The sequence below is a fragment of the Triturus cristatus genome, chromosome 4_1 (genome assembly GCF_964204655.1).
Source record: "Triturus cristatus chromosome 4_1, aTriCri1.1, whole genome shotgun sequence".
Classification (NCBI taxonomy): Eukaryota; Metazoa; Chordata; class Amphibia; order Caudata; family Salamandridae; genus Triturus; species Triturus cristatus.
In genome coordinates, this window is record NC_140585.1 from 782,404,280 (window position 1) to 782,431,247 (window position 26,968).

Below are 26,968 nucleotides of genomic sequence, written 5' to 3' on the forward strand. Positions count from 1 at the left end.
TATATATATATCTGTTGTGGTGTCCTTTCATTTGGTATTCAAGGGATTATATATGGTATCACAGCTGGCTTCACATGCCATTCAGAGTTTAGCCTAAGACTACTCTTGTCCATGCTACCACTAGGATAGCTGGTCTATAAGGTTGACTTTACAACCAATCACCATAAGGGTTGTTTGGACTGATACAAGGTGTTCACTAGAATTAGTGACATCATACATCAGGCCAACTTCTCACAGTCGGGTGTCCCACTTTCTGTGGGGTTGGAAATCTGTTACAACAGACCTTTGGGTTTTGAACCTCGTGGAGTCTGGGTACGCCCTTCCCTTTCGGGAGTTTCCTCCCCCTTACCCTCCTTGCCAAGGTTACTGCTCAGAGAACCATCTGCTTCTTCTGCAGAAGGACGTTCTGGCTTTGCTTCAAAAATGGGCGATAGAGGTGGTTCCGGAGCAGGAAACGGGTCAGGGATGCTACTCCCGGTATTTCCTGATTCCCAAAAAGGACAGCAGATTGCGTCCAATACTGGACCGCAGAAACTTGAACTTTTACCTGAAACAGGAGAAATTCAAGATGCTGACCCTTGCGCAGGTTCTTCAAGCGTTGCAGCAAGGAGACTGGATGGTGTCGCTCGACTTGCAGGACGCGTACTTCCATGTCCCAATCCTGAAGTCGCACAGGAAGTATCTCTGTTTTACGGTTGGGTCGTAACATTACCAGTTTGCGGTCCTCCTGTTTGGTCTTACTACCGCACCTCGAGTCTTCACAAAGGTGATGGCAGTGGTGGCTGCTCATCTCAGGAGGTCGGGGATTCCAGTTTTCCCCTACCTGGACGACTGGCTTCTGAAGGCAGAGTCCCCAGAGATGGTGCAGTGTCATCTGCAGGTAACATCTCAGCTGTTATTTGACTTGGGTTTTTCGATCAATGTGCCCAAATCTCACCTGGTGCCCTCTCAGCGCAACCTGGTTATAGGGGCGGTACTGGACACTACTGTGTGTCGAGCATTTCCTCCTACTCAAATAATTCTCGACATTCAGGAGATGGTCTCTTTATTCCACAATGGAGCGGTTGTTCCAGTTCTGAAGGTCCTTCGCCTGCTCTGTCTGTTCGTTTCCTGCATTCTGTTGGTCAGCCATGCACGCTGGCACATGAGGGCGCTCCAGTGGTGCCTCCGCAAGCAGTGGTATCAGCACAACGGAGATCTCAGGGAGTCGATCAAGATCTCCAGAGAAGCTGCAGCGGATCTTTCTTGGTGGAGCGTGGAGGGCAACCTGTCTCAAGGAAAACCCTTTCATCTGACTCCATCGGTGGCCACAGTGATAACGGATGCATCCACCCTGGGGTGGGGTGCTCATCTGGGGGATCTGGAGATCAAGGGTCTTTGGTCTCCAGAGGAAAGGTTGCTTCACATCAACCTTCTGGAATTGCGGGCGATTCGTTTGGCGCTCAAGGCCTTCCTCCCTTCCCTTCGCGGTCAGTCGATTCAAGTCCTGACAGACAACACTACCGCGATGTGGTATGTCAACAAGCAGGGGGAAGTGGGGTCTCTTTGTCTATGCAGAGAGGCCTTGCGTCTATGGTCCTGGGCTCAGGACCATCGGATTTGTCTGATGGCAAATCATCTGGCCGGGGTGCTGAACGTACGTGCGGACAGTCTCAGTCGGCAGTTCTCCGCCGATCACGAGTGGAGGCTCCATCCGGAGGTGGTTCGTCATGTCTTTTGGACGTGGGGGACACCTCGGGTGGACCTGTTTGCCACCCGCGAGAACGCTCACTGCCCGTCATTCTGCAGTCTCCAGTATCCGATGCAGGGGGCGTTGGGGGACGCGTTTCAGTTGAGTTGGGGCTCACGACTCCTTTACGCGTTTCCTCCCATACCCTTGATTCCTCGGGTTCTGAGGAAGATTCGCCAAGACCGGGTCCAAGTTATATTGATCGCCCCGGATTGGCCAAGAAGGGTGTGGTTTACAGATCTTCTCCACCTCTCCTCGTGCCCTCCGCTCCGTCTCCCTCTGAGGGCAGACCTCCTCTCGCAGTCGGAGGGGCAGGTTCTACACCCCCACCTCCAGAGCTTACACCTTCATGCCTGGAGATTGAACGGGGCAACCTGAGGTCATTCTCTCTCCCGCCTGATGTTGTGGATGTTATTTTATCGGCCAGGCGACACTCCACCTAGTCCATTTACTCCTACAGGTGGTCGAAATTTGTTAAATGGTGTGGAGAGAGATCCATTGACCCTTTAAAAGCCCATCTTTCTAATGTGCTTCAGTTTGCTCTTTCCTTGGCTCAGCAGGGCTGTGCTGTGGCCACGGTAAAGGGCTATCTTTCGGCCTTATCGGCTTTTCTATGCTTTCCTGATCAACCGTCTCTATTTAAATCTCCGGTTGTACTGAGGTTTATCAAGGGCCTTACAAATATGTTTCCTCCCACTCCCTTTGTAATGCCACAGTGGGACCTTAATCTTGTCTTAACTTTTCTGATGGGGTCCCCATTTGAGCCTCTTCATAGCTGTCCTTTGAGGCTGTTGTCCTTTAAGGTAGTCTTTCTTGTGGCCATAACCTCGGCAAGGTGGGTGAGTGAGCTTCAAGCTCTTAGTTCTAAACCCCCTTTTTTAACATTGCATGCTGAAAGGATGGTTCTCAGGACCAGGGCTGCTTTTCTACCTAAAGTAGTTACTCCTTTTCATTTGGGGCAGTCTATTACTCTCCCTGTTTTTTATCCACCTCCTCATCCCTCCAAAGAGGAGGAAAGACTCCATCGCCTGGATCCAAAGAGGGCTGTGAGTTTTTATTTGGACAGAACGAAAGACTTTCGTCTGGACGAACAGCTCTTCGTGGGCTATGTTGGTCTTTCGAAAGGTAGAGTGGTGCACAAGCGCACTTTATCGAGATGGATTATCCTTGCCATCAAGATCTGCTACGCCCTGGCTGGTAAGACTCCTCCTGAGGGTATTAGAGCTCATTCGACTAGAGCAAAATCGTCTACATCTGCTTTGGCCAGAGGTTTTCCTGTAGCAGATATTTGTAAAGCCGCGACTTGGGCCTCCCTCCATACTTTCGCAAAGCATTATTGCTTGGACTCTGAGATGAGGAGGTAGGGCCACTTCGCGCGCTCTGTCTTGCAAGACTTTCTGGTATAGGAAGGTGGACACCCCCCATCCTGCGGGAGTGGGGACTGCTGTGGGAATCTATTCACAAGGTGAGGAATCCACTGGCAGATGTATCCATCAGAAGAACAAGTTACTTACCTTCGGTAACGCTTTTTATGGTGGATACAGTATCTGCCTGTGGATTCCTCACTGGCCCACCCGCCTCCCCGTTGTCCACCTTTGTATACCTTAAAAGATGTCTTGCTTGAGATGTTGTTATGCTTTCTTGTATATTGGTAGGAAATGCTTGTTTTATTTAGCTTTCCTTTTCTTTGTATACTATGTATTTTTGATTGTATATTGTATACTGTGTATACTTTGAGTCTGTCGTTGGTCCACCTGTGCGCCTCGGAGGCACGGGAAAAATGGATGGAACTGACGTCATCACGCCGACGTGGCTCTCTTATGGCTCCGGTGACGTCATACGGAGTCGCGTGCGGAGCCGATGCATTATGACGTCGTCCACGACGGCGTATAGAGTTGGGGAAAAAAGTTCAGTGGAATGCTGGCGCAGGGGATATTCACAAGGTGAGGAATCCACAGGCAGATACTGTATCCACCAGAAAAAGCGTTACCGAAGGTAAGTAACTTGTTCTTCTGGACTAAGCCTGAAGGCTGCTTTCCAAAGCTACCATTTAGAGAGCTTTCTAAGGTAATCTAAGACCACTAAAATGACCATAATGGTTGAATAGATAAGTGCACGGTGCTTCACTTAAGTAAGTGTTCACCATATACTAAGCAACCCTCTTACACTTGCCCACTTAAGGTGTTATATCAAACACACAAATGGTGACAGGAGAACTCCCAAACGGTTTAGCGCCCTGTGCCAAAACCAGCCTCTACAAAAGTCTTGGGGGCTGAACATGTTGATGAGAGAACCCTGCAGCTTATCACTCATAAAAGTGGGCATTTTAACATGTATATCAGGCTTTTTTGCTACCTTACCTGCCGCCAAGGATATACAAAACTCTGCACTCAGTTTCACTTTGACCTTCCAATCAAAGGACTTATGTAAGTGTGCTTGCTCATATTGTGCAACCTTGTGTATGGTGGCATTATGAATATCTGAGATGATGTAGACAAAAAAAGGCAAGCAAGAAGGAGAGTAAAGAAGGAAGGAACAAAGGAAGGCAAGAAAGAAAGCAAGCTAGAATGAAGAATAGATGGCAATAAAGAAAGAATAAAGCCACAAACGAAGAAGGAGAATAAGAAAGAAAGAACGAAGGAAGGAAAATTAGAATGAAGGAAAGAAAGAATTAGAGAAAAAGAAAAAAGATGGACAGATGGAAAGAAGGAAAGAGAGAAGGCAAAAGAGAGAGGGAAAGAAAGGATAAGAGGGTTGTTAAGATTGTTAGAGAACACTGATTAGCAAATATTCAGAGTTCATGTGAGCAGATGTGAAATAGCAGCTGTCTGATGAACAAGGCAACTCCAAAAGGAATTTACAACAGCATTGGCAGGAGATGGGTCTGATAAAACTGGTGCAGGCCCTGTGTTCACATCATAAGCCACCTGCTATCGCATCAGGCTCTAAACGCTAAGACAATGCAAACATAATTATAAAGTAAAAACAAAACAGTGGCACTGAGTGGAACTACCTTGTGTGTGGATGTGCTCCTTGTGAAAGAGCAAAATGCAGTCACTCAAAGTGAAGTTAACCTGTGGCTTAAGTTGGATGAAACATTGACCAGTGCTGTATGCTTTAGTGAGAGGAAGCAAATGTGAATGACATAACAGACAAATTGATGAGGAGAGATGATAAAAGGCACTTTATGAATCTATATCATACGTATAATTTTAGTAAAATCAAAAGGTTTTGGCTAATGCCAGAACTAAAATGGAAAAAATTAGGGAATAATTGAAGTTAACAAAAAAGAAACGAGGTGGAGGTTTGCAGAAAGTGGGAAAGAACCCATGGACCAAGCGCCCCTTGTTGCGGGTGGCACAGGAGACCTTGGATGGTGTTATGGTCAAGTGAGAGGTGGACATACAGCAAGTCCACTTATTAGTCTTTAGTCAAATCTAAAATTATAAAATACTTGAAGGTCTGCTCATAATGGGCTACATACTTCCTTAAAGGAGCAACTACAAATGTGATTTTTCCATCTGTAGGGTGATGGTTGGAAGTATGGTCTCAGTCTAATGCTTTTGTTGTCTTTGTTTGTGGGAGATTCTTTTTTTAGTTCTGCCCTCAGAAACTCAGTAGCAACCTTTAGGGGTCGGAAAGCTTAAAGACCTCCCAACTTGGTTCACCATGGTTACATTACTGCTCTATGTATGATGCAGGCGCACTTTGTCCCTACTTCTTCCCTTTTAAATACTGCTCTCAGCCATCTTGCCACTTTGTTGCAGTGTGCCTAAAAAGGCAAATCCTTCCCTACCATTGCTGTACAATAACCTGTTGGCAAACCCTCCCTTGTGCTTGTAGCTTTCCCCCCTCAATGCTGCTGTCGTCTTGAGTCAGCAGATGCTCCAGCTTTCAGGCTTCCGCTACTTTGCCTGTCTAGCTGAGCAACAGATGTTTCCATTTATTTTGTCGAATAATATATAAATCAGATTTGTGGCAGCTGGGATATTGTGGTCAATCCTGTACATCAGCTCACACCAAGCAGCTTGTTGCAGGGGTCCTCCCAGTTCAAAACTCCACCTCTCACCATTACAACAGCTGGGCCGCTTCTGTGTGCTTCACAGTTCAGCAGCACTGTGAGCACGTTCTATGGGCTATCCACGTGAGGTTCGTTCGGGAAGACTAGGCAGATCCACAGGCTTGGTAACAGTCAAATCTTTGGTAGTGCAGTCCACTTGGGCACACTAGTGCCACAGGTTGTGATGGCAGGGTTCCGTTGAGGCATGCACCACAGACCAGCAGCAGGCATGTTTCATCAGGATGATCCCCCACAGGCACACTTCGTGAGTGCCACAGATCCTCCATTTCAGCTTGGGTGACATGCTGCAAACTGGGAGCACACGTCATGCTCTTTGGAGCTCTGAGATCAACGTCTCTTTTCTATGCTGAAAGTCAGTTTCTCCTGTAATGTTAGCTCAATCCCTCCCTCTTCTTTCAGGCAGCTCATTTCTAGGCATCAGAACTGTGAGACAGTTGCTTCTTCAGATCAGACTCCAGTTGGTGTTGCCTCGCCTTTGGAAAGCAGGTTGTCAGGCAGACACGATCTTTAGTTGCACAGTAGTCCTCTGATTACTCTGTAGCACCCCCCCTCCCTGGTCAGGGAGAACTTGGAATTGGAACAAGTAGATCAGCGGGTCCCTCTTTTATACAAGTGCAGCAGACCAGAGGTGTGTGTTCTTGATTTGCACTTTTGAACCAGTTTGGGTTGGTTCTCCTTTAATGTGTCCTTCTGAGGCTGACTTCCAGACTCCGCTTTTGTCTACAGTGATGTGCCTCACAGCAGGATAGTTTCCAAGTTGGACCACTCACAACAGAATCACGAAGAGGTGCAAGCATTCTGCATCTCGCTATCAACAGCCACACTGACAGGGTTCAGGAAGAGAGACAAGAGGCTCTACATTCTGAACAACAGAGACTGCAGTGTCACCCTATACCAAATGGGTGTGCAAGGAAAACTAATCAGCAGCTCTTTGAAGGAAAATGACCTTATAGATTTACTAAGTGAAGCCTGTTTCCTCTTTCCTCACTACCTTGTCTAGTTCTGCTTCTTCCAGTCCCATGAATGACAACAATACCCTTCTACTGTGTGGGAAAGTAACCTCACCTCTATTTTGTGCACATGAACAGGCCAGAGGTTTCTAAAATGGAACTCACAGGCCTCCTTTATTCCAGTTCACTCAGACACTCATGCTGTATGCATCACTTAAACTACACACACATATATACATACATTCATGAGCTGGGAGGTATTTGATCACAGAAAAACTTTATGGTGGCAACTTTGCTCTACAGGTCAATATCAATGACAAGGACAGTAATCTGCTGTCATTAAAGAGTGCGTGCTTGTGTGCTTGGTGCTCCCCTTCATGCCTAGTACAGGTCCAGGACTACACTCTGGTCCAGGGACAGACCTAGTTCTTCACGGACATGCAAGATTAGCATGAGGCTGGGGCCAAAAATCAGTCTACCAGATACTCTCAGATGGGAATTCCCGGTAGGGAAAACGATGTTACACCATGTAGGGGGCATTTCCATCCTGACAATGACCTGGAAATTAACCACACTGGTTATACCCAAGACATTATGTGCATTTCTTGTTAAGAAGGCACTTAAGGAGGGATCAGTCTGTGTCGCACCCACCTGTGGAAACATTTTGTGGTGTTTACAGCGTGTTGCTGGGAGCAATTTCAGATAGTCAAAAGGTTATCCATAGGAAACATTGGTTTATTGACACAGGATGTTATAATGACACACAAGTAAGCGAGTAACATGTATTTAGCTGGTATTATACGTTAGAGTGTTAGTGAGTGACATGCTTGTTAGATTGCTTTGTCTAAAAAAAAATATATATATATATATATATATATATATATTCCCCCTTTTTTTCTGTAATGAAAACCAAAGGAGGAAATGGAAACAACCAAATGCTTCCTTTGTGTAAATACTTTAGTAATTTATGTAATCTTAGGCATGTTAACGTCTGTATGTGTGGCAGTTTTTTCTAAGAAAGATGTGTAAAATATTTCCTAAAAGGTAATGTTTGTATACCTCAATTTTTCTCATTTTATGTGCCCTGCAACACATGGGATCACAATAGATTCAACTGTTTGCACCGGTGAGTTACATTTCGTTGACATTTGCCCTTAGCTTATAGATCTACAAATAATTAAATATTTTCTAAATCCACATCCAGCTTGATTCTTTGTATTTCCTACTTTACTTTGAAACATGCTTGTGTCCAGCTTGCTTAACTGTATACCCATTCACCTCATTTCTTTGTGTGGGATCATGCATGTAGCACAGTGCCAACAGAAAATAAAATTCAACTAACAATACCTAGCTCCTTCAAACATTCCCTTCTAATGTTGTTGCAAACATCCTTTCCTTTTCGTAGGCAGAGTGGGTTGCCTTGAATTATGTACCTTTTGCAGAACGGTCACTGGAGGTTGTGCTGGATTTATATCAAAAGACTGCTTGTCACAAGGCTGTTGTTAGCGAGAAAGTACTTCAAAACATTATTAAGGTAAGGTAACACATTTCATGCATATTTATATGTTGTTAGATTAGAAGCAATTGCACGTTCACTTAAGCATACTTTACTCATAGACTTTTGCTCTGTGTTTAATGGATGTATTTAGATGAAAATTTCAAATTAGAGCATACAATTTGAGTGCCCAAGACATTGCCGTGATTTCGTATAACTTTGGGTACAGAAACGTTGTCCCGAGAGTAGATATTAGCCACCTGGTTGGCTCTTTTTGGGTTGATCAAGAATAGCACATGTGGGGTATCCTCTGTGTTCCCATTCCCTGCGTGTGTAAGAGGCGTGTGTGGACTGTTCTCTCCCAATAGTTCCACCTGTGAATGAAGGCTGTGCAAAATATACCCTGGCCCCTGTGAAACCTCAGTCTGGTATTCGATACATAAAGAAAAGTACAGAAATCTACAACTGGCTCGGGGTAATTCCTGTGCCACCGGGTAACTTGAATTACTATAACGTGCTTTCTCTTGTAATGTGTAATTTACATTGATCCAACCCTAGTTTCTTAGTTTGTCTCTTGGTGTAAGAAACAGCTGGATTTTAGAAGCACATTAATCTTTAAATCGTAGTAGCCAGGTATAGGAAATGTCATTTGTGTAGGTACACAGCAGTGCCTGGTACCTTTGGAAAACCATGCATGTGATTAACCTTATTTCAGACGAAGCATTAGACTTGAATGGATGATTTTATTAACCTGGTTAAGAAATTATTCAAAGTATTTGAATGAAGAAGCCAAAAAAGATATGGAAATGATGAATGGGCGTTCAGTATAATCTGTTTAGGAATTTGCTATATATTGGATGGAAGGATTAATGTGGTTCTTCAGAACAAGATTGTCCCCTGGACTAGTGCAGTAAACAGAAATTGCCACCAGGGTTATTGACTGTTATGCAAGGAATCTAAATAGAGATCCAAGATTGAGAACCCTAAATTGTTTCCTGAATTACCTTGATGGAGGAGTGTCTGCTATCCATTGGTCTGTTGAGCAACCTAAAGAATTTTGTAGACTTCTAGTTTGTGATTTTCTTTCATGAAGCAAAAATATATTTTGAAAAGTACTCACAACAATGTCCTTGATTGCCATTAAGTATACAAAAAAGTGATGGATGGAATGCTTGCCTTAATCTCAGCTACTGGTAATCACTCGGGCCACATCCCAACCCATTGTTATTTTGCACACCATGCCATCTCAGTGTGGACCCAGCCATATGCAAATCAGCCTTGACCCTGCTCCAGTGGGAACAGTCCAGCCCGAAATGCCAGGAAAGATTCTCCCCTCACCGGAACGCAAGCAGCCCAGGACCAGATTCATTCTAGTTAGGGCTCATCAGACAGGCATAGCTTTGTTCCAGTGTCACAGTGTGCACGGGACCTATTGGAGCACGGTCAAGACTGATTTGCATATGGTTGGGCTTAGTGTGCAAAATAACGATGGACCCCATTCGGCAGAGTAATTACCAGGGGCTTAGATTCATTCAAGCATTCCATACATCACTTTTTTGTACACTATAGATCACCTTTAATCAGGAATTTTGCAAGAGTGGCTTATTCACTTTATGTAGTAAAATTAAATCTAATTCTTTGTTACCGCTGTGGAAGAACACTGAGAAGAAAAGCAAAATGTTCCTTCACTGTTTAATTGTTAGGTATTACATCTTGCTTTCAACAACATACACAAGTCTGGACTTTCTCAGGAGATGGATCCAAAGCCACATGAGAAAGTGTATCATAGTGCTTTGTGACTTCACCATTTAAACTTGTTGGTTACAGTTTACTGTGTTGTCAGCAGGTTGCATAGGTTACCAGAGTTGGTAACAGAAAGTGTTTGTAGGATTACAACATATCCGTTATTACATATGAGTATTAATTACATATGTGAAGGCGGTTCTCTGGAAATTGTAGCTTCAGAGTGATACCGTTGGACTCCTTTTATTTTATTCTGCCACTATCTACATCTGTTCAGTTTTACACATTGACGCCTAGTAGTGTGCAGGGAAGAAATGTCTATACATTTTAAACAGTTCCTATACTGGTACATGATCTAGACTGTCAAAGTATGTTCCAATAAGTGATTCAACATTAATTTAAAGTAGATGCACTCCACAGCTATGAACGTAATTTTCCTCAGAAAGATAGGCAGACAGGTAAGAGGTAGCACCTTTATGGGACATCTTTAGGCCACTGGCATTAGAAGATACAGGTAGAGTCCTTCAGTTGTTTGATAACAAATTATTCTCCTTCATGCCCCTAAGACTCAGATTTTGCACTTCCAGTGCCTTTGAATTTGACACAACAGTTCTTCAGTGCTTGCGGATATATGGGCTTTGGGGTTAGGGGCCAGTAAGATCTCTAACCACCCGAATAATTTCTTTCAATTTCGAGGGCTGAGACGGAGCTGAAAACAGCTTTGAAGACAGCATTGCAGATGATTTTGAAATTGACATTGAAGATAGTTGGACTGTCTCTTGGGAGGTGGTGGCTTCTGGCGAAGCGGCACCAGGGATGGAGCCTTTGGAAGCGGAGTGGTTGGTGGCATGGGGATGAAAATCACTTATCCTGAAAGGTCTAGCCCACCCTTGGGATCTTGAGGTGCCCAGAAGGGTGAAGGAAGCCCAGAAAAAAAACAGTGTGGCCTTCGGAAAGTCCTTGACCTGAGATGTGTGGGTAGAAGGAGCAGGATTCTCCAGTTTAAGCCCTGTTTAAAACCGGGATTGACTCTGAGAACCGAGGAAGAGAAAGGTGTATGGGAATGGCACTGCAGTATGAACAGACTTGGGAGCTGAATGTTTTCCTACCAAAAGAAGCGTACTTATCCTTCAGATTATGTGCTTTTTGCAGGAGGATCCTGAGGTGAATAGTTGCATCCCAACGTCACTTACTTGCAAAGGGAACAAATACCACCTGGGGGTTGTCCGTATGGGCCTGAGCTTTATGCTGCCTGCTGACTTTCGATTGCATGGAGGTACAGGAGTCAGAAGCTAAGGGGTTGTGGTCGGGCTCCAAACACCACATGCAGATGAACATCAACTTTTGACATTGTCAACAGGGTTTGAATCCCGAAACCTTAAGAAATGATATTTAGCTGTAGAAGTGTTGTTGAAATGTTTGAGGAATTTGATAAAATACAGAGGAATCTCTGACCTACTTAACTAAGGTGTGAAAAATCATGAATAGATCAAAGATATCCTGTATCTACACTAGTGTTATCAAGTTCTGGCAGGGCAGACACTCAGTGAAGCTGCTTGGTGACACAGGGCATTGCTGCAGAGCAGTTTGACTTTAAAACAAAAGTTCCATTCTGGCTCCTGGAGGATGTTCATAAGGTTTGGAATCTGCTGCAAGGTATAATATACTCCAGAAATATTGTTACTGAAGATCAACTTTTACTTTTGGAAGTGTGATTCACTACTCTGGGGATTTTTATCTGCATTAATTATTTTCTGCTTTTTGGTTTCTGTTTCCTGATGTCCAAAGGTGGCTCTGAAATTGTATAATGTTACTATCACTGGGATATAATCAAAGTAGCTCATTGATCTCTGAATATTGAAACCACACTTATATTTGTTGTATTACACTCACGTTTCAGAAAGATAAGAAGTGAATAATGTTTTTATTGGCAAAAGTTGAATCCCTTTGCTAAAGGCATGCCTTAGTACTGGGTTTGCTATTAAATAGTACATTATGCGATTTCCCGCACAAGCTTAAGACAGGAGGAGTGTTATGACTGATGATAGCTTTTTCGCTGATCGTATTCCTCTTAGTTGAAATTTCAAATAGCAGTTTTGGCATCAGCTATCAGCACTGGTTTTCCAAATCTTTCTTTATTATTCATCATTTTTTCAGATTGAGGTAACATAAAGTGATAATTGCATTAGAAGTGCCCTCTCTGTGTTTTACCCCCTGGACAGGTTTTTATTTTGAAACAAAGTTTTTTCATTTGTATATTACCACGCTCATCCAGCCTTCACTCTACAGTCTTACAGGACTACTTCCGTTGTTGCTTCTTAGCGGTCAATAGGCTAAGGTGTTTCTTCTGGTTGGCTTCCATTCAACACATATGTTGTTAATTGTTTTCATTGAAGAAGCTCTTCTATGAGTAAATGTTATTTGAATGTGAGGGAAAGGGTTATCTTGATTCCTGAACAGCCTAATGAGAGCACTAGCCGATGTATCCGCCCTCATATAGTACATGTACTAAAGAATGGATGTTGGTCTTGTTTTGTATTCTAGTTTGACTGACCCTCTTCTGATTTGCTTTCTTTTCTCTCTCTATCTGTATCTCTTTATGCACTCCTTGGTTGCCCATTGAGGGTGCACGTTAGCTTATTGCCTTGCTATGTGGGATCATGGCGTGATTTGATATATTTTGACATGAATAGTACATTCAGCTGCTCTCTATGCTGTTTCACGCATAAATAATTTCTGTGAGTCACTATGGAGAATACAGATTAATAGATTTAACCCTTGTATCCATATTTGTGAGTTTTTCATTACTGTTACCCAAACATGAAATAGCATATTACGTTGACTTTGTTATGACAATGTAATCCATTGCTATGGGATGTAGCCCACAGGATAGTGGAAACTGGGATTGTTATTGTTAAGAAGATGAGTGTGGATGACTCAAATGATTAATGAGGATTGCGGTCATGGTATCTTAAAAGGGGAGCGAGACCTTCAATCAACATTGTTGATACTAATATGCAGACTAACACACTGAAGATTTTTAGAATATGACAAACAGCCTGATAATTTTAAATTGTTGAATATCCCTTTCAGAGAAAAAAAACAACTCATGTTTCTATTTCATCAGCCTGAGCCCACCCTCCCCCAGATAACTAAAAAGAGTAATTCTTTTTGCAGGAGAAGCAAAAATGAGTGTCTTTGTTTTTCAAAACCCCAACATCGTGTTGAATGTTTGGACCGTATTGAAGAAAAAAACATGTAGAAGTACAGGTGGATCTGAGGGTGATCCGTTCTGGTTCCCATCGTGGAAGAGGAGTAACTTGGCAGCCATTTCCAGCATCAAAAGGGGTTTTATTGGAGTTTGTAGATGCCGAAATCATGTATCTCTTTGGGGATTCTTAGAAGACAAACCTGGCCATGTGACTTCCTCTTCTCCAGTATTGGATCTTTTTTAGATTCACATGCTTGGATCATCCCCGTTGTAGCGTGGGACTCCCACTACGATGGCTGGGGTGATTAAAGCATGTGAATCTATGAAAGATACCAATACTGGAGAACCGTAGTTACAGGTAAGTAACTCATTTTCTTCTCCAGTATTGGATCTTTCATAGATTCACATGCTTGAATCATCCACGTCGTCGTAGTGGGAGTCCCGCGGTACGATGGGGATGATTCACGCATGTGAATTTATGAAAGATACCAATACTGGAGAACCGTAGTTACAGGTAAGTAACTAATTTTCTTCTCCAGTTTTGGATCTTTCATAGATTCACATGCTTGAATCATCCATGTCGTCGTAGTGGGAGTCCCACGGTACGACGGGGATGATTCAAGCATGTGAATCTATGAAAGATACCAATACTGGAGAACCGTAGTTACAGGTAAGTAACTCATTTTCGTTACACCTGTTGTATGGAAGTTACTACTGCAAATTGTTTTTCGTACTCCTGAATTCCTGGCAAATTTAAATGAGGTATTTTTGGCCGTAATCATAAAACCTTTGTGAATATGGCTACCTGTTCTAATGCGGTTGATCATGGTCTAAAATGCAAAGTTTATACTGTGCATATGAAGAGCAATTTTTTTTCTCATTTCTCTTTTTATAGACATTAAGGATACCACTGAGTTTAAAGTATGCCTGCCCTTCAGAAAGCACATGGAAGCTTGCAGTATCATCACTTCTCAAAGTTTTATCGATTGGACTCCCAGTTGCCAGGCAGCATGCATCTTCTGGAAAGTTCGACAGCATGTGGCCAGAGCTAGCCAACACATTTGAAGACTTTCTTTTTACAAAAAGGTATACAAATAAAACGTTGAACTATATGTTCGAGGCATATGAGCTGCAGATCACACACTAAGGATAAGATCGCCATCTGGTGTTGGGCTCGGATGATTGCAGGTTGTTGTTGTCTTCGGAAGAAGTCTTTGGTCACGAGATAGGTGACTCCTCCTCTGGACAACAGTGCACATGGGCATCCACTCCATCCTCAGATTGTTTTTTTCCGCCATTGTGTTCGGATGAACTTTTTTCCGCTCCAGCAGAAAACTTCTAGCAATCACAACAACTCTCAAAAATGTATAACTCGATGTCGAAATCCCATCGGACCGGATCCGGACGCGGCTGATGGAAAGGACACCCTTTAAAAAATGCCCCCAATGTGGAGCAAAGTTTCCTCATAGTGATCACCACGAGGTCTGTAATTTGTGCCTCTCACCAGACCACAACGAATCCAGCTGTCCAGCCTGCGCCGCATTCCGTTTGAAGAAAACTATCCGAGACCGAAGAGCTCGACGCCATATCATGGCCAAACCGGTTCCGGAACCAGAAGACATCTTTGCACAGGATGTCCCTGACGACGACTCCGAAGATCTCCAGATCGTGTCTGAGGCCGACTATTCTGATCCGGGGCAGCCTGTGAGTACCAGCTCCCCTACCCTAACCCCACCAAAAAAGGCATTGGTCAAGACTCTGCCAGCTGGGCCCAATCGCGACCCAAAATCATCTTCAGAAGCCCCGCCCCCGGGCCCGGCTCCGAAGAAAACGAAGCCTGCAGGTGGCTCGGGCTTGAGCAAACCTCATATTATTGTGCCTACAATACCCTCGGCACCGAAGCAGGCTCCGAGGCCGAAATCTCCATCGGCTACGAAACGTCACTCGGCACAGACGTCTCCACCGGCACCGAAAGGTTCTTCGGCACCGAAAAATCCACCGAAACCGAAAAGTTCTTCGGCACCAAAACATCCTCGGTGCCAAAAAAAGGCCACAAAGAATCCGCCGATCTCACAAAATCCAGATCGGAACCAAAAAAGTCGGCGCCAAAGCCACCTTCGGACACTGAGGAACTTTTTCGGCCAGATCCAAAGCAGAAACGGATTTACATAAATCCTAAAACCGGACATGTCACAGTGGTGCCGTACAACAAAAGGAAGCTGGACACAACACCTCCTCCAGCTCCTCCAAAGAAGAAGGACTGTGCCACTTCACCCATACGTCCTTCCTCTCCTACATTACCTCCTATCCCATCCCCCCCACCCCCACCGCCTTCACCTCTACCATCTCCTCACACACCACCTCCACAGGATGATGATGATTTAGGGGGAGGGGGAGACCCTGATTTCTTTAATGATCCTACTGATCCCTTTACACTCCCGGACACAGCACCAGTAGATGACTGGACTTACCCTATGCCTGATATTTATTTATTTATAAAGTTTTATATAGCGCGAACAAGATCCCAGGGGATATCAGAGCGCTTTACAATCCAACTAGAACAGGAAACAACCACAGGAAAAAAAAAAAAAAAAAAAAACACAAATGAACCATAAAGTGCACGAAAGTTCGCATTGAAGTTAAGTTAAACAAAGTACAGTGTAAGGACAACAGAACAAAGAATGTAAAAAAAAATAGTAAAGTAATAGATGTTGACACAATGGAGGAAGGAACAATGTCAATGGGCCAAGGTGAGTAGCCCAATTACTGAAGGAGTTTGTTCATCAGGAATCTTTTGACTTCCAGTTTGAACACCGTTGTACTGGTGATTCTGCGTATTTCTGGAGGAAGAGAGTTCCATATCCTTGGAGCCGCACCGGAGAAGGCTCTGTAAGAGGTTCTCTTTTTGTTAAAGATAGGTGGTTTCAAAAGTAAGGTAGTAGCGCTTCTAGAGACTCTTGCACCACCAGATAGCTCGAGTTTTTGCGCCAGATACCTGGGCGTCTTGAGGTGGATTGCTTTGTGGGTCATCGTGGCAATTTTTAGCTGGATTCGTGCTTCAAAGGAGAGCCAATTTAGCGTATTTAGGACTGGCGATATGCGCTCATTGCTTTTGTCGTCTGTAACCAATCTAGCAGCAGCATTCAGTGAAGCCCTTAGCGGAGCCAGGGTGTATTTGGGCAGGCCACAGAGGGTAGCACTGCCGTAATCTATTCTCGGTAGGACCAGCGCTAGAACCACCTGCTTGAAATCCTTCAGTGGAAGAAAAGGTTTGATGTTTCTGAGTGTCTTAATCAAGTGGTTTGCTCCTTTACATGTAGTGCTGATATGATTTTTCATATTCAGGTTATTATCCATGGTGACTCCTAGAGATTTGACTGAGTTTACGATGAGCGGAGTGCAGTTGAAAACAGTGAGGTGGCTCATCCAGAGGTCAAGATTGGGGGTGTACTTCTGAGAGGAGACAAGCAAGAATTCTGTTTTTGAGGTGTTAAGCAGGAGATGGTTCTGCCTGATCCCACTCCATACCCCTCAAAACCCTCACCTCCTGATGACCATTTAGGGTTTGGTCAGCTTATAAACAGGGCGGCACTGTTTCACGGCGTAACCATGCACACCGACACACCTGAGGAAGATTTTCTCCTCGACACCTTTGAGCAGTCACAAAAGACCGTTCACATTCTACCCATGATTAAGGGAGTGATAAAGCACGCCACTGAGGTTTTTAAAGGCCCTGTTAGGGCCAGGGTTCTCAACTCCCGGATCGAAAAAAAATACAGACCGGCACCACAGGATCCTGCGTACATCAAAACGCAACTCCCCTTAGACTCTCTAGTCGTATCAAATGCCAGAAAACGGGCGAACTCCCAAACAACCGGAGACACGCCGCCCCCAGACAAAGAGTCTAAACTCTTGGAGGCTTCCGGCAAAAGGGTTGCCGCACAAGCTGCTAACCACTGGCGTATTGCCAATACACAAGCCCTATTGGCTCGCTATGATAGGGCTCATTATGATCAACTAGAGGACCTTTTGCAGCACCTGCCTGATCAATACAAATTACAGGCCAATGACCTCATCCAAGAGGGTAAACTAATATCAAATGCCTCCATCAAATGTATATTAGACGCAGCGGACACCGCCTCTAGGGCAGTCAACACAAGTGTATTGCTCAGACGCCACGCATGGCTGCGCATTTCCGGCTTTAAGCCGGAAGTACAAACGACCATTCTTGCTCAACCCTTTAATCAGGAGCAACTATTCGGACCCGCAGTAGACACTGCATTAGAAAAAATGGAGAAAGATAATGAGACTGTCAAATCAATGGGAGCATTGCAGTCTACTCAACCCAGAGGCTCCTTTTGTCGCTCCTTTTATAGAGGGGCTTCCAAAAATGTGGGAACAGACACCTCTTCCACCTTCAAAACATCAGGTCAAACATCCCCTAACAGAGGATATTTTAGAGGAGCTTACAGGGGAAACAATACTAAAGGCCGAGGACGGGGCAACAACAACACCCGCACCTCTCCAGCCACTAAACAGTGACTTACCACCACTCCCCCCAGACCATTCCACTCCGGTCGGGGGAAGACTCCCAACAGTTCCTACCTGTCTGGAATTCCATCACAACAGACAGGTGGGTAAGACAAATTATCCAGTCTGGCTACTGCCTCGAACTCATAAACACCCCCCCAAACATACCACCCAAGCACCGTCCCATGACGTCTCACCACCTCACGCTCCTCAAACAGGAAATTCAGTCTTTGCTTCAAAAACACGCAATAGAACCTGTTCCACTACAACATCAGGGCACCGGAGTATATTCTCTATACTTCCTCATTCCCAAGAAGGACAAGACCTTAAGACCCATACTAGACCTCAGACTACTAAACCAGTACATACAATCGGATCATTTCCACATGATCACTCTCCAACAGGTCCTTCCATTACTTCAACAAGGCGACTTCCTTGCCACATTAGACCTCAAGGACGCATATTTTCACATCCCTATGCATCCCGCTCACAGGAAGTATCTACGATTCGTGGTAGACGGTCAGCACTATCAGTTTACAGTTCTCCCATTCGGAGTAACAACCGCACCCAGGGTATTCACCAAATGCTTAGCAGTTGTGGCAGCATATCTCAGGAGACAACAAATCCATGTCTTCTCCTATCTGGACGATTGGCTCATAAAAGCCAATACTCTAGAAAAATGCGTTCTCTATACTCACCGCACTATTCAAACCCCACACCACTTGGGATTTACCATCAACTATCCAAAATCTCAACTTCAGCCCTCCCACGTACATCAATACCTGGGAGCCACCATAGATACATCCAAGGCCATAGCTTATCCCAGCACAGCCAGGATAGCCAACATACAAAATCTCATCAAAAAATTTCAAAGACAACACTCTCTTCCAGCGAGAGTGTTCATGCAACTCTTAGGCATGATGGCGTCATGCATCTCCATAGTACCCCACGCACGCCTTCAAATGCGTCCCTTACAGGAATGTCTAGCACAACAATGGAACCAGGCCCACGAACAACTTACCGATCTGGTGTTGGTGGACAGCCGCTCACTGAAGTGGTGGAACACCATCAACCTGTCCAAAGGGCGGCCGTTCTTAGAGCCTCTTCCACAAGTTGTGCTGACCACCGACGCATCTCTCACAGGGTGGGGAGCCCACCTCCTTCAACACACCACTCAGGGCAGGTGGACCACTCAACAAAAACAGCTCTACATCAATCACCTAGAACTTCTGGCGGTGTTCCTAGCACTGAAATCCTTCCAAGTGCATCTAAAAAACAGAACTGTCCTCATCCGCACGGACAACATGACCACAATGTATTACATACAGAAGCAGGGGGGGACACATTCTCTACAACTGTCCCAACTTGCACAACAAATCTGGAGATGGGCAATTCTCCAAAACATCTACCTGCTAGCAGAACACCTCCCAGGGGTTCAGAACCAGGTGGCCGACCTCCTAAGTCGCCACACACAGCAAATACACGAATGGGAATTACACCCCAAAGTCCTACTCCCATTCTTCCAAATGTGGGGACAACCAGACAAATACCTGTACACCACACAAGAAAACGCAAAATGCCCAACCTTCGCCGCCAGGTTCCCACACCCACGGTCATAGGGCAATGCAATATGGATGAACTGGTCAGGCAGATTTGCGTACGCTTTTCCGCCTCTCCCACTCATTCCATTTGTGGTACGCAAACTGAAACAACAGTCGCTAACACTCATCCTAGTAGCTCCCACTTGGGCACGTCAACCCTGGTTCACCACACTTCTGGAACTATCGCTAGTTCCACATCAAAAACTGCATCTCTCCCCGGATCTATTAACCCAGAACCATGGAGAAATCAGACACCCAGATCCTCAAACACTGAACTTGGCAATCTGGCTCCTGAAGTCTTAGAGTTTGGCTACCTCAACCTTCCTCCAGACTGTATGAATATCATAAAAGAAGCCAGAAGACCTACTACCAGGGCATGCTATGCTGCAAAATGGAAAAGATTTGCCATTTACTGCACTAACAATGACATACAACCACTGGATGCTTCCATCCAAAACATCATTTGTTATTTACTACACTTGCAAAGATGCAATTTAGCGTATTCCTCTATACGTCTACACCTAGCGGCATTAGCAGCCTACTTGCAAAATAGACAACACCTGTCCCTCTTTAAAGTACCAGCCATTAAAGCATTTATGGAGGGTCTTAAAAGAATTATTCCTCCAAGGTTACCACCTTCCCCAGTGCGGAACCTTCATATTGTTCTAACAAGGCTCATGGGTCCCCCATTTGAACCAATGCACAAATGCGAACTGCAGTTCCTAACATGGAAAGTGGCTTTCCTTGTCGCAATCACATCCCTGCGAAGAGTAAGTGAAATACAAGCCTTAACTCTTGAAGAACCCTTCCTACAACTACATCGTAACAAAGTGGTTCTTAGGACAAATCCTAAATTCCTCCCTAAAGTCATCTCCCCTTTCCATCTAAACCAGTCAGTCGAACTGCCAGTCTTCTTCCCTAATCCAGACTCAGTAGCTGAGAGGGCACTTCATACCTTAGATGTTAAAAGAGCCTTGCTTTATTACATCGACAGAACCAAACCTTTTCGAAAAACCAAGCAACTGTTTGTTGCTTTCGCTCCACCACATAAAGGCAACCCTATTTCCAAATCGGGTATCGCCAGGTGGATAGTTAAATGTATCCAAATATGTTACCAGAAAGCTAAACGTACTCTTACAGTTCCCCCTAGGGCGCACTCCACGCGTAAAATAGGGGCTTCTATGGCATTCTTAGGGAACATCCCCTTAGAAGACATTTGCAAAGCAGCCACATGGTCTACTACACACACCTTCACTAAGCACTACTGTGTCGATGTGCAATCCAAACAACAAGCTTCAGTAGGCCAAGCTGTCCTAAAAACTCTATTCCAAACTGCTGCAACGGATACAGGTGACCACCGGTAGGGGAGACACTGCTATATAGTCTATCCTTAGTGTGTGATCTGCAGCTCATATGCCTCGAACGGAATATGCTACTTACCAGTATGCATCTGTTCTTGGCATGTAGAGCTGCAGAGCCACACACGCCCACCCGCCTCCCCGGGACCTGTATCTGTTCCAGCATTGTCTTAATTAGACACTACACATGGACATCCTTTCTCTTTACTTCTTATACACTCCATCATTTCCCATCATGGCGAAAAACAATCTGAGGATGGAGTGGATGCCCATGCGCACTGTTGTCCAGAGGAGGAGTCACCTATCTCGTGACCAAAGACTTCTTCCGAAGACAACAACAACCTGCAATCATCCGAGCCCAACACCAGATGGCGATCTTATCCTTAGTGTGTGGCTCTGCAGCTCTACATGCCAAGAACAGATGCATACTGGTAAGTAGCATATTCTTTACACAATGCTAGAGCATGATTTTCTATCTTTCTGTCTACATATTTAGAAATAGATATTATATACATGTTTATGTAAAACTGTGTGCATCTCACACACATATATATCTCGTAAGGTGGCTTAAGCAAGGCTGAGATCTGTCATTGCTATTGAGAATGCAACAGTCTCAAAATCAGTGACACCAAGTGGAGTGAAGAAGAAATGTGTGTTGTTGCTGAGTGTCAAACCCACATGCACTATGTGAATAGGTGAGAGGGATGAACGTGGTTGCTCTTAGTCAACTTCAAACAGAGCCACATTACTAGTGCCTAGTTTATAATGCCACTTTTAAGTTGAGCCTCCTACTCAGCACATGCACGGTCTGTTGTGAGGCATATTGTACCTTACCAAGTACGAAGCGAACTGGAACCCCACCCATTGCTTGCCATTGGCTGTCTTTCGTTCCAGCTTCTCAAGCTTGTGTTTGACCTTCCCATGGAGCATTGCTTTTTTATCGTTGCATTGATTAGCTGGCATCCCTGCTTCTGCTGCTTGCTTTTCAAGCACTATTTTTTCTTTCATATGAAGCTCTCCATGAGAGTGCATAGGTCGCCCTTATGTGCTTATCTCCCCCTATGCGCTCATCTCCCCCTATGCTCCATGTGTGCTCTCTGTTTCTGGAATACTTCTCCATGCCCCCTCCTTGTTGCGCCCACCTGTATACTTCTCCCTGTTGCCTCCCTGCATCTTCTGTGTCGCTTCACTTCACCTGTACCATCTGTGTTGCTGTCCAGTCCCTCCCGCCCTCCTCCATGTTATTTTGGATTTCCCAACACCTTCCCAGACTCCCCATGTTGGATTGATTCACCCTGCTACCCCTGCCCCGCCATCCCTCACTTTTAAAAGAAAAAAATGTGTGCATTTTATTTTATTTTTACTTACCGATCTAACTTTATCCAGTATTGGATCTTTCATAGCTTCACATGATTGAATCATCCCCGCCGTCGAGGTGGGAGTCTCACAGTAATTTTATAATAGCAGTAAATACCATTATCATAGGCTATCATGCACTTAGCATTCACTGCAGTCGCCCATCCATATCATTTTGTAAAACAAGGACCAAATTTGAAATATAACCAATCAGACAACAGCACCCTCTACAAAACTCCAAAGAGAGGCAAGTCCCTCTTTTCTACCGCACGTCATTGTGACCGGGAGTCTCCCTGAGCTCTGCTCAGTTTTCTTCACAACTTGGATATTTTCTGTTTCAAAATGTCAGATTCTTCAAAGAAAGTACTCTTCAGGCCTTGTGGGTCATGTGGTAAGAAAAGACTGTATGCTGACAATCCCCACAAGGATTGTATCTACTGTAAAAAGGACTGAAAAAGACCCATCATGAGTCTGCGCAAACTACCTAGAAAAAAGGGAAGTGTCCATTCCCTTCTGAGGAAAAATCTGCCTCAAAAACTGCTTCTAAGCTTGTAAAAATCCACTCAGAAGAGGTTCTAAAGTCATGGTCGAAAAAGACCTCATTGACGCTTACCACACGGTTGGAATTCATTCCACTTCAGCCAACGACGGCGCTTCCATTGTCGAAGGATGTGTTGTCGACTAAGAATATAACGAAGGAGGCTTTACGTAGTTGTTAACTAAACCGCCATTAGTGCCCACCTCTACGTCCGCTCCTCCACTGCCGACGGCTCCTCCACTGCCGACGGCTCCTCCACTGCCGACGGCTCCTCCACTGCCGACGGCTCCTCCACTGCCGACGGCTCCTCAACTGCCAACGGCGTCGCCACTGCCGACGGCACCTCCATCGCTGAGGGTGCCTCCATTGCCGACAGCACCTCCACGGTCGCCGTCGACTGCACCGTCATTGACCACCATCTTCTGTACGGCAAGTGAAGGCTTCATTGCTGCCTCCCCCTCAACTAAAGAGACCTATTACCTTGTAAATAACACCTATTTTGTTGTCGATGTTCTCACATGAGGATTTTTGCAGGAACCCTCTCTCATTGCTCCTTTGCCTCCAAGTCAGTTTTTAGAGGAATCTGATGATGAGGGAATGTTTAGTCCTGCTCAGAGTCCTTCACAACTCAATGTCATGATTCAGGAAGAAGAGGATGAGGATGAATATTATGGGCCTCAATACTGCCAATGTTAGGAAAACTATAGTTTATGATGCCACGCCACGAACCAATGATACAGCTGCCTGTTGCATTGGGACACGATTTGGCAGCTCTGTTGCATGACTACCATACTCGTTTTCCTGTGGCAGCGGAATCAGTGCAAATACCTTCTCCCCCTCCTGCTACAGATTCTCAACCATTGGTAATGCCCATTGGTAATGCCTCCTTCAGAATCACAGGTTTCTATGCCTGCGCAACATTATCCAGTCCCTCCATAAGATGAGGAAAAGATAAAGGTGAGATTCAAAATGCTCCACCAGGGGGCGTGGCCAGCAGCATGGCCGGTTAGCTGTGCCGATCGGCGGCTCCAACAGCCCAAAACAAATTCTGTAAACAATCCGGACCTTCTGAAGCCATCAGACACCAGCGGTGGGACGCCCTGTCTGCCTCGTTGCAGCGACGATGAGGCAGTGATGCAGACGGCAGATTTTTGACCACCACACACAGTTTGAAGTAACTTGCGATCCGGAGGTCCAAGATGGGGGTGGCTTAGAGCTGAGGCGGCCCGGCACCCACTGTCTCTGCCGCAGCCGACAACACACCTGGGGGCTGAGGTCTGGATGCCCAGCACTCTTGATCCCGCTCTCTGGGGATCCCCGGCTGGGGGAGGCTTTACGCTCTGCCGGAGAAAACGACTGGGGCCTGAAAGACCCGCAGGTGTGGAAGAGCGGCACGCACTGACAAGGGAGGCATGCCGGCGTCAGTGCGCCAAGATTCTGAGAGGCCATGAGGGCTCCGGAGGCGGCTGAGGGACCCTCGGCTGCAGATCTTTGCTCGGACTCCCCACCCAGGCCTTTGCCCGGGGGAGGATAAGGAGCTTTGTGCAGTGTAGTCTGGCATAGCGGGACAGAGTATTAAGATTTCCCCCTGGGCGCCCGCATCGCCGACCGCGAGTCAGCGTAGTTGGAGGATCTCATCTGACTATTATCATTACTGAGGCCTGGTGAGTGGGACACCTGGAGAGACACGGGTGGGAGAAGAGAAAGGCCCCCCAGCCCTCTGGTGATTATAAGAGCATCCCTCTGTGGACGTCCCGGAGGCAGCATAGACCCTGAGACGGCGTGCTCAAGAGGGGGCCTGTCCTTCCCAGATACAGGGGAGCCGACAAAGGGACCAGACCTCCCCACCCCCGGGGGCCCACACATGAAAAAGAAGTAGAGTGGAGGCGAGGGCCTTGAGCAAATCTTTCTGCATGGCCTGGTCTGGAGCATGAATGGATGTTCTGGAAGTCATAGCCCAGTAAGACCTGCGGGCCTAACACCAACAAGGGTGAGTGACAGCAAGAGGGGCACCTGAGAAGGCATAAACGGGGACACTAGAATGCTATATGCCCTCTAGACACTAAAGGTCCCCGACCTATGAAGAAGATACACCTGGAAGCGGCACTGAAAAAGATAGCGCAGGCCTCAACAACGTTCATTTGATAAAGTGGCTTACTGTACGAGAGGGAAAGGGAGCCACAGTGTGAGACAACTCCTCCGTCTGAAGACCGCCCACCCCCTTCCCCTTCTCTCTCTCCCCAACAAACAAGTTAAGGACTATATGCTAATACGAAGTAGGAAAGAGCAGTCTGGAAACTGAACAGAGACGCTGGAGAGAGGACACCAAGATAGAAGGGGGCTCCCGTAGCAGCTGAAACATCCGAATCGTTGCTGCTGCCTGAGGACCCTGGCCATAGACTTTATCATGACAAGAGACATAGACATAGAACCCAAACCCACGAAGCAGGGGAAAACTAGATAGATATACCAAAGCACTGCCCCCACCACAAGGAGCGGAGGTAGAGGCCAATACTATGCCAGTCAATGCGGCCATACTGCAAGCTATACACACGAGACGTCCTGAAAGGGAAAATGGCAGAGGTGCTGGAGGAGTTGAACCTGTTGCGCCAGTACCTGCGTAAAGTCGAACAATGTATTTCTGAAGTGGAAGATATATTCCACACCAAGCGGAAAGAGGTCATCGGGCTGGCGGCCTCACTGAAGGAGGTGGTCTGGACGGTGGACGATGCAGAAAGCAGAGCCCGTAAGAATAATCTATGCTTCATAGGTTTTCGAGAAGGAGTAGAAGGAAGAGACCCTGAAGCAGTGGAAGCAAGAGACCCTGGAATTTTCCTTTTGACATGGCTCAAAGACTCCCTCCCAAATGCGCAGTTCTTGGCCTGCTTTATCGTCGAAAGGGCCCACAGAATGCTGGGATTTCGACCACCACCTGGTGCTTCCCCGAGACCCTTGATTGCGCGTTTTCTAATCTTCCATAACCAAGACCTTATACTACGGGAGACAAGACAAAATGGGGAAATCTCATACCTCAACACCAGAATAATGATGTTTCCAGACTACTTCAGTGAGGTGCAAAAAACAAAGACGGACCTTTGACTCAATCAAGTTGAGAGCTCTTAAGATTCAGTACATGCTTTTATTCCCGGCAAAACTCAAGGTCCTATTTCAAGACACAGCCCATTTTTTCCAAACACCAGAAGAGGCGTGGAGCTGGCTTGAGGAACAGCCTATATACATATACATACAAAACGGAGTGAATGGAGAGTCTAAGGGAAGGATTTTATAGACCTGCGCAAACTAGATTTCCATTTGATACATAACAAACACAAGAATCCGTGGGTCTAGTGAAAAGCACAAGCAGTACAAAGAACAGAGTAACAGGGAAGTCCTATTTAAGAGGACGGAATCCCATTACCCACCAGAGTGGCGTGCTTCATCATCTGGGATCTCCTCTTGGCTGCAAACCTAGTGCAACCAAGGAGCTACAACTCCTTCACTGTAATGGAGGAGCTTGCGGATGTTTTGTTGCGATCAAATAGCTAGATCTCCTAAGATCAAAGGAGCAAGACAAAATATAAGTGAATGTATATATAATGCAGTGTACAATGTGATCAAAAATTGGCTACCAGGAGATATACGTTTTATTTAGTATCTCTTGGTGTCAAGAGTTAAAAACAGTGCAAGCGCAGTTTAATACAATTTGCGAGCACGCTAGTCAGAATAGAGGGTCTACATGTTTCTGCCAATCATGATCATTATGAGATCGTGGCCTTCCTCAGGACCTAGATGATACTACTACTGCAAAATATCCAGTGTGAATAAACAAGTGTAAAAAACCAGAACCAGTGAATTTAAAACTGGATAAAGGAAGCGATACAACCTACAATCACCTGTGTAATACTTTTTTAGAAGAAACTACAGGGATGTTGTTGATACCTGTAGAAAAAGAAAAACAGAAATTACCATGTGTACAAATCAGGACAACACTGGTGTGAAGAAGTCAACGTAGCTTTATTGAAGAGTAGATAAACAGGCAAGTATCTTCAATATATCAAGTGTAGATCTGTCAGCAGTCCCACCGGGAGCAGCCTGCTAGCTGCTCAGCCCCATTCACCAACTGTCACTCTTCATCCAGACACCCAAGCATTCCAAGCACAGCACATACACCAAACATTACACTCAGAACACTCACACAAGCTGAGCAGCTAGGAGCAAGTTATAAGAGATACATAATAATAGGAGAATACTACTTATCTCTTTCCTTATAAGAGAAAGACGAAACTAAACATCTAGAAACTATAAACATAAAAGTACAAGATAAGATAAATAATAAAAACGTCTTAAAACTACAAGCATAAATGTATAAGACAAAT

The 26,968-nt window shown here is 45.3% G+C and overlaps 1 protein-coding gene across 2 annotated transcripts in view; it reads left to right on the forward strand.

Moving 5' to 3' along the window:
- Positions 1 to 26,968, forward strand: part of MON2 (MON2 regulator of endosome-to-Golgi trafficking) — a 1,036,128-nt gene that overhangs the window by 857,770 nt on the left and 151,390 nt on the right. Inside the window, exons 28-30 of one of the 2 annotated variants that reach the window (XM_085653354.1) lie at positions 7,869 to 7,886; positions 8,166 to 8,294; positions 14,105 to 14,295. In XM_085653354.1, the coding sequence (XP_085509480.1) occupies positions 7,869 to 7,886; positions 8,166 to 8,294; positions 14,105 to 14,295 (338 nt within the window). The remainder of the gene's footprint in view (positions 1 to 7,868; positions 7,887 to 8,165; positions 8,295 to 14,104; positions 14,296 to 26,968) is intronic. The other variant, XM_085653355.1, reaches the window with a different exon arrangement.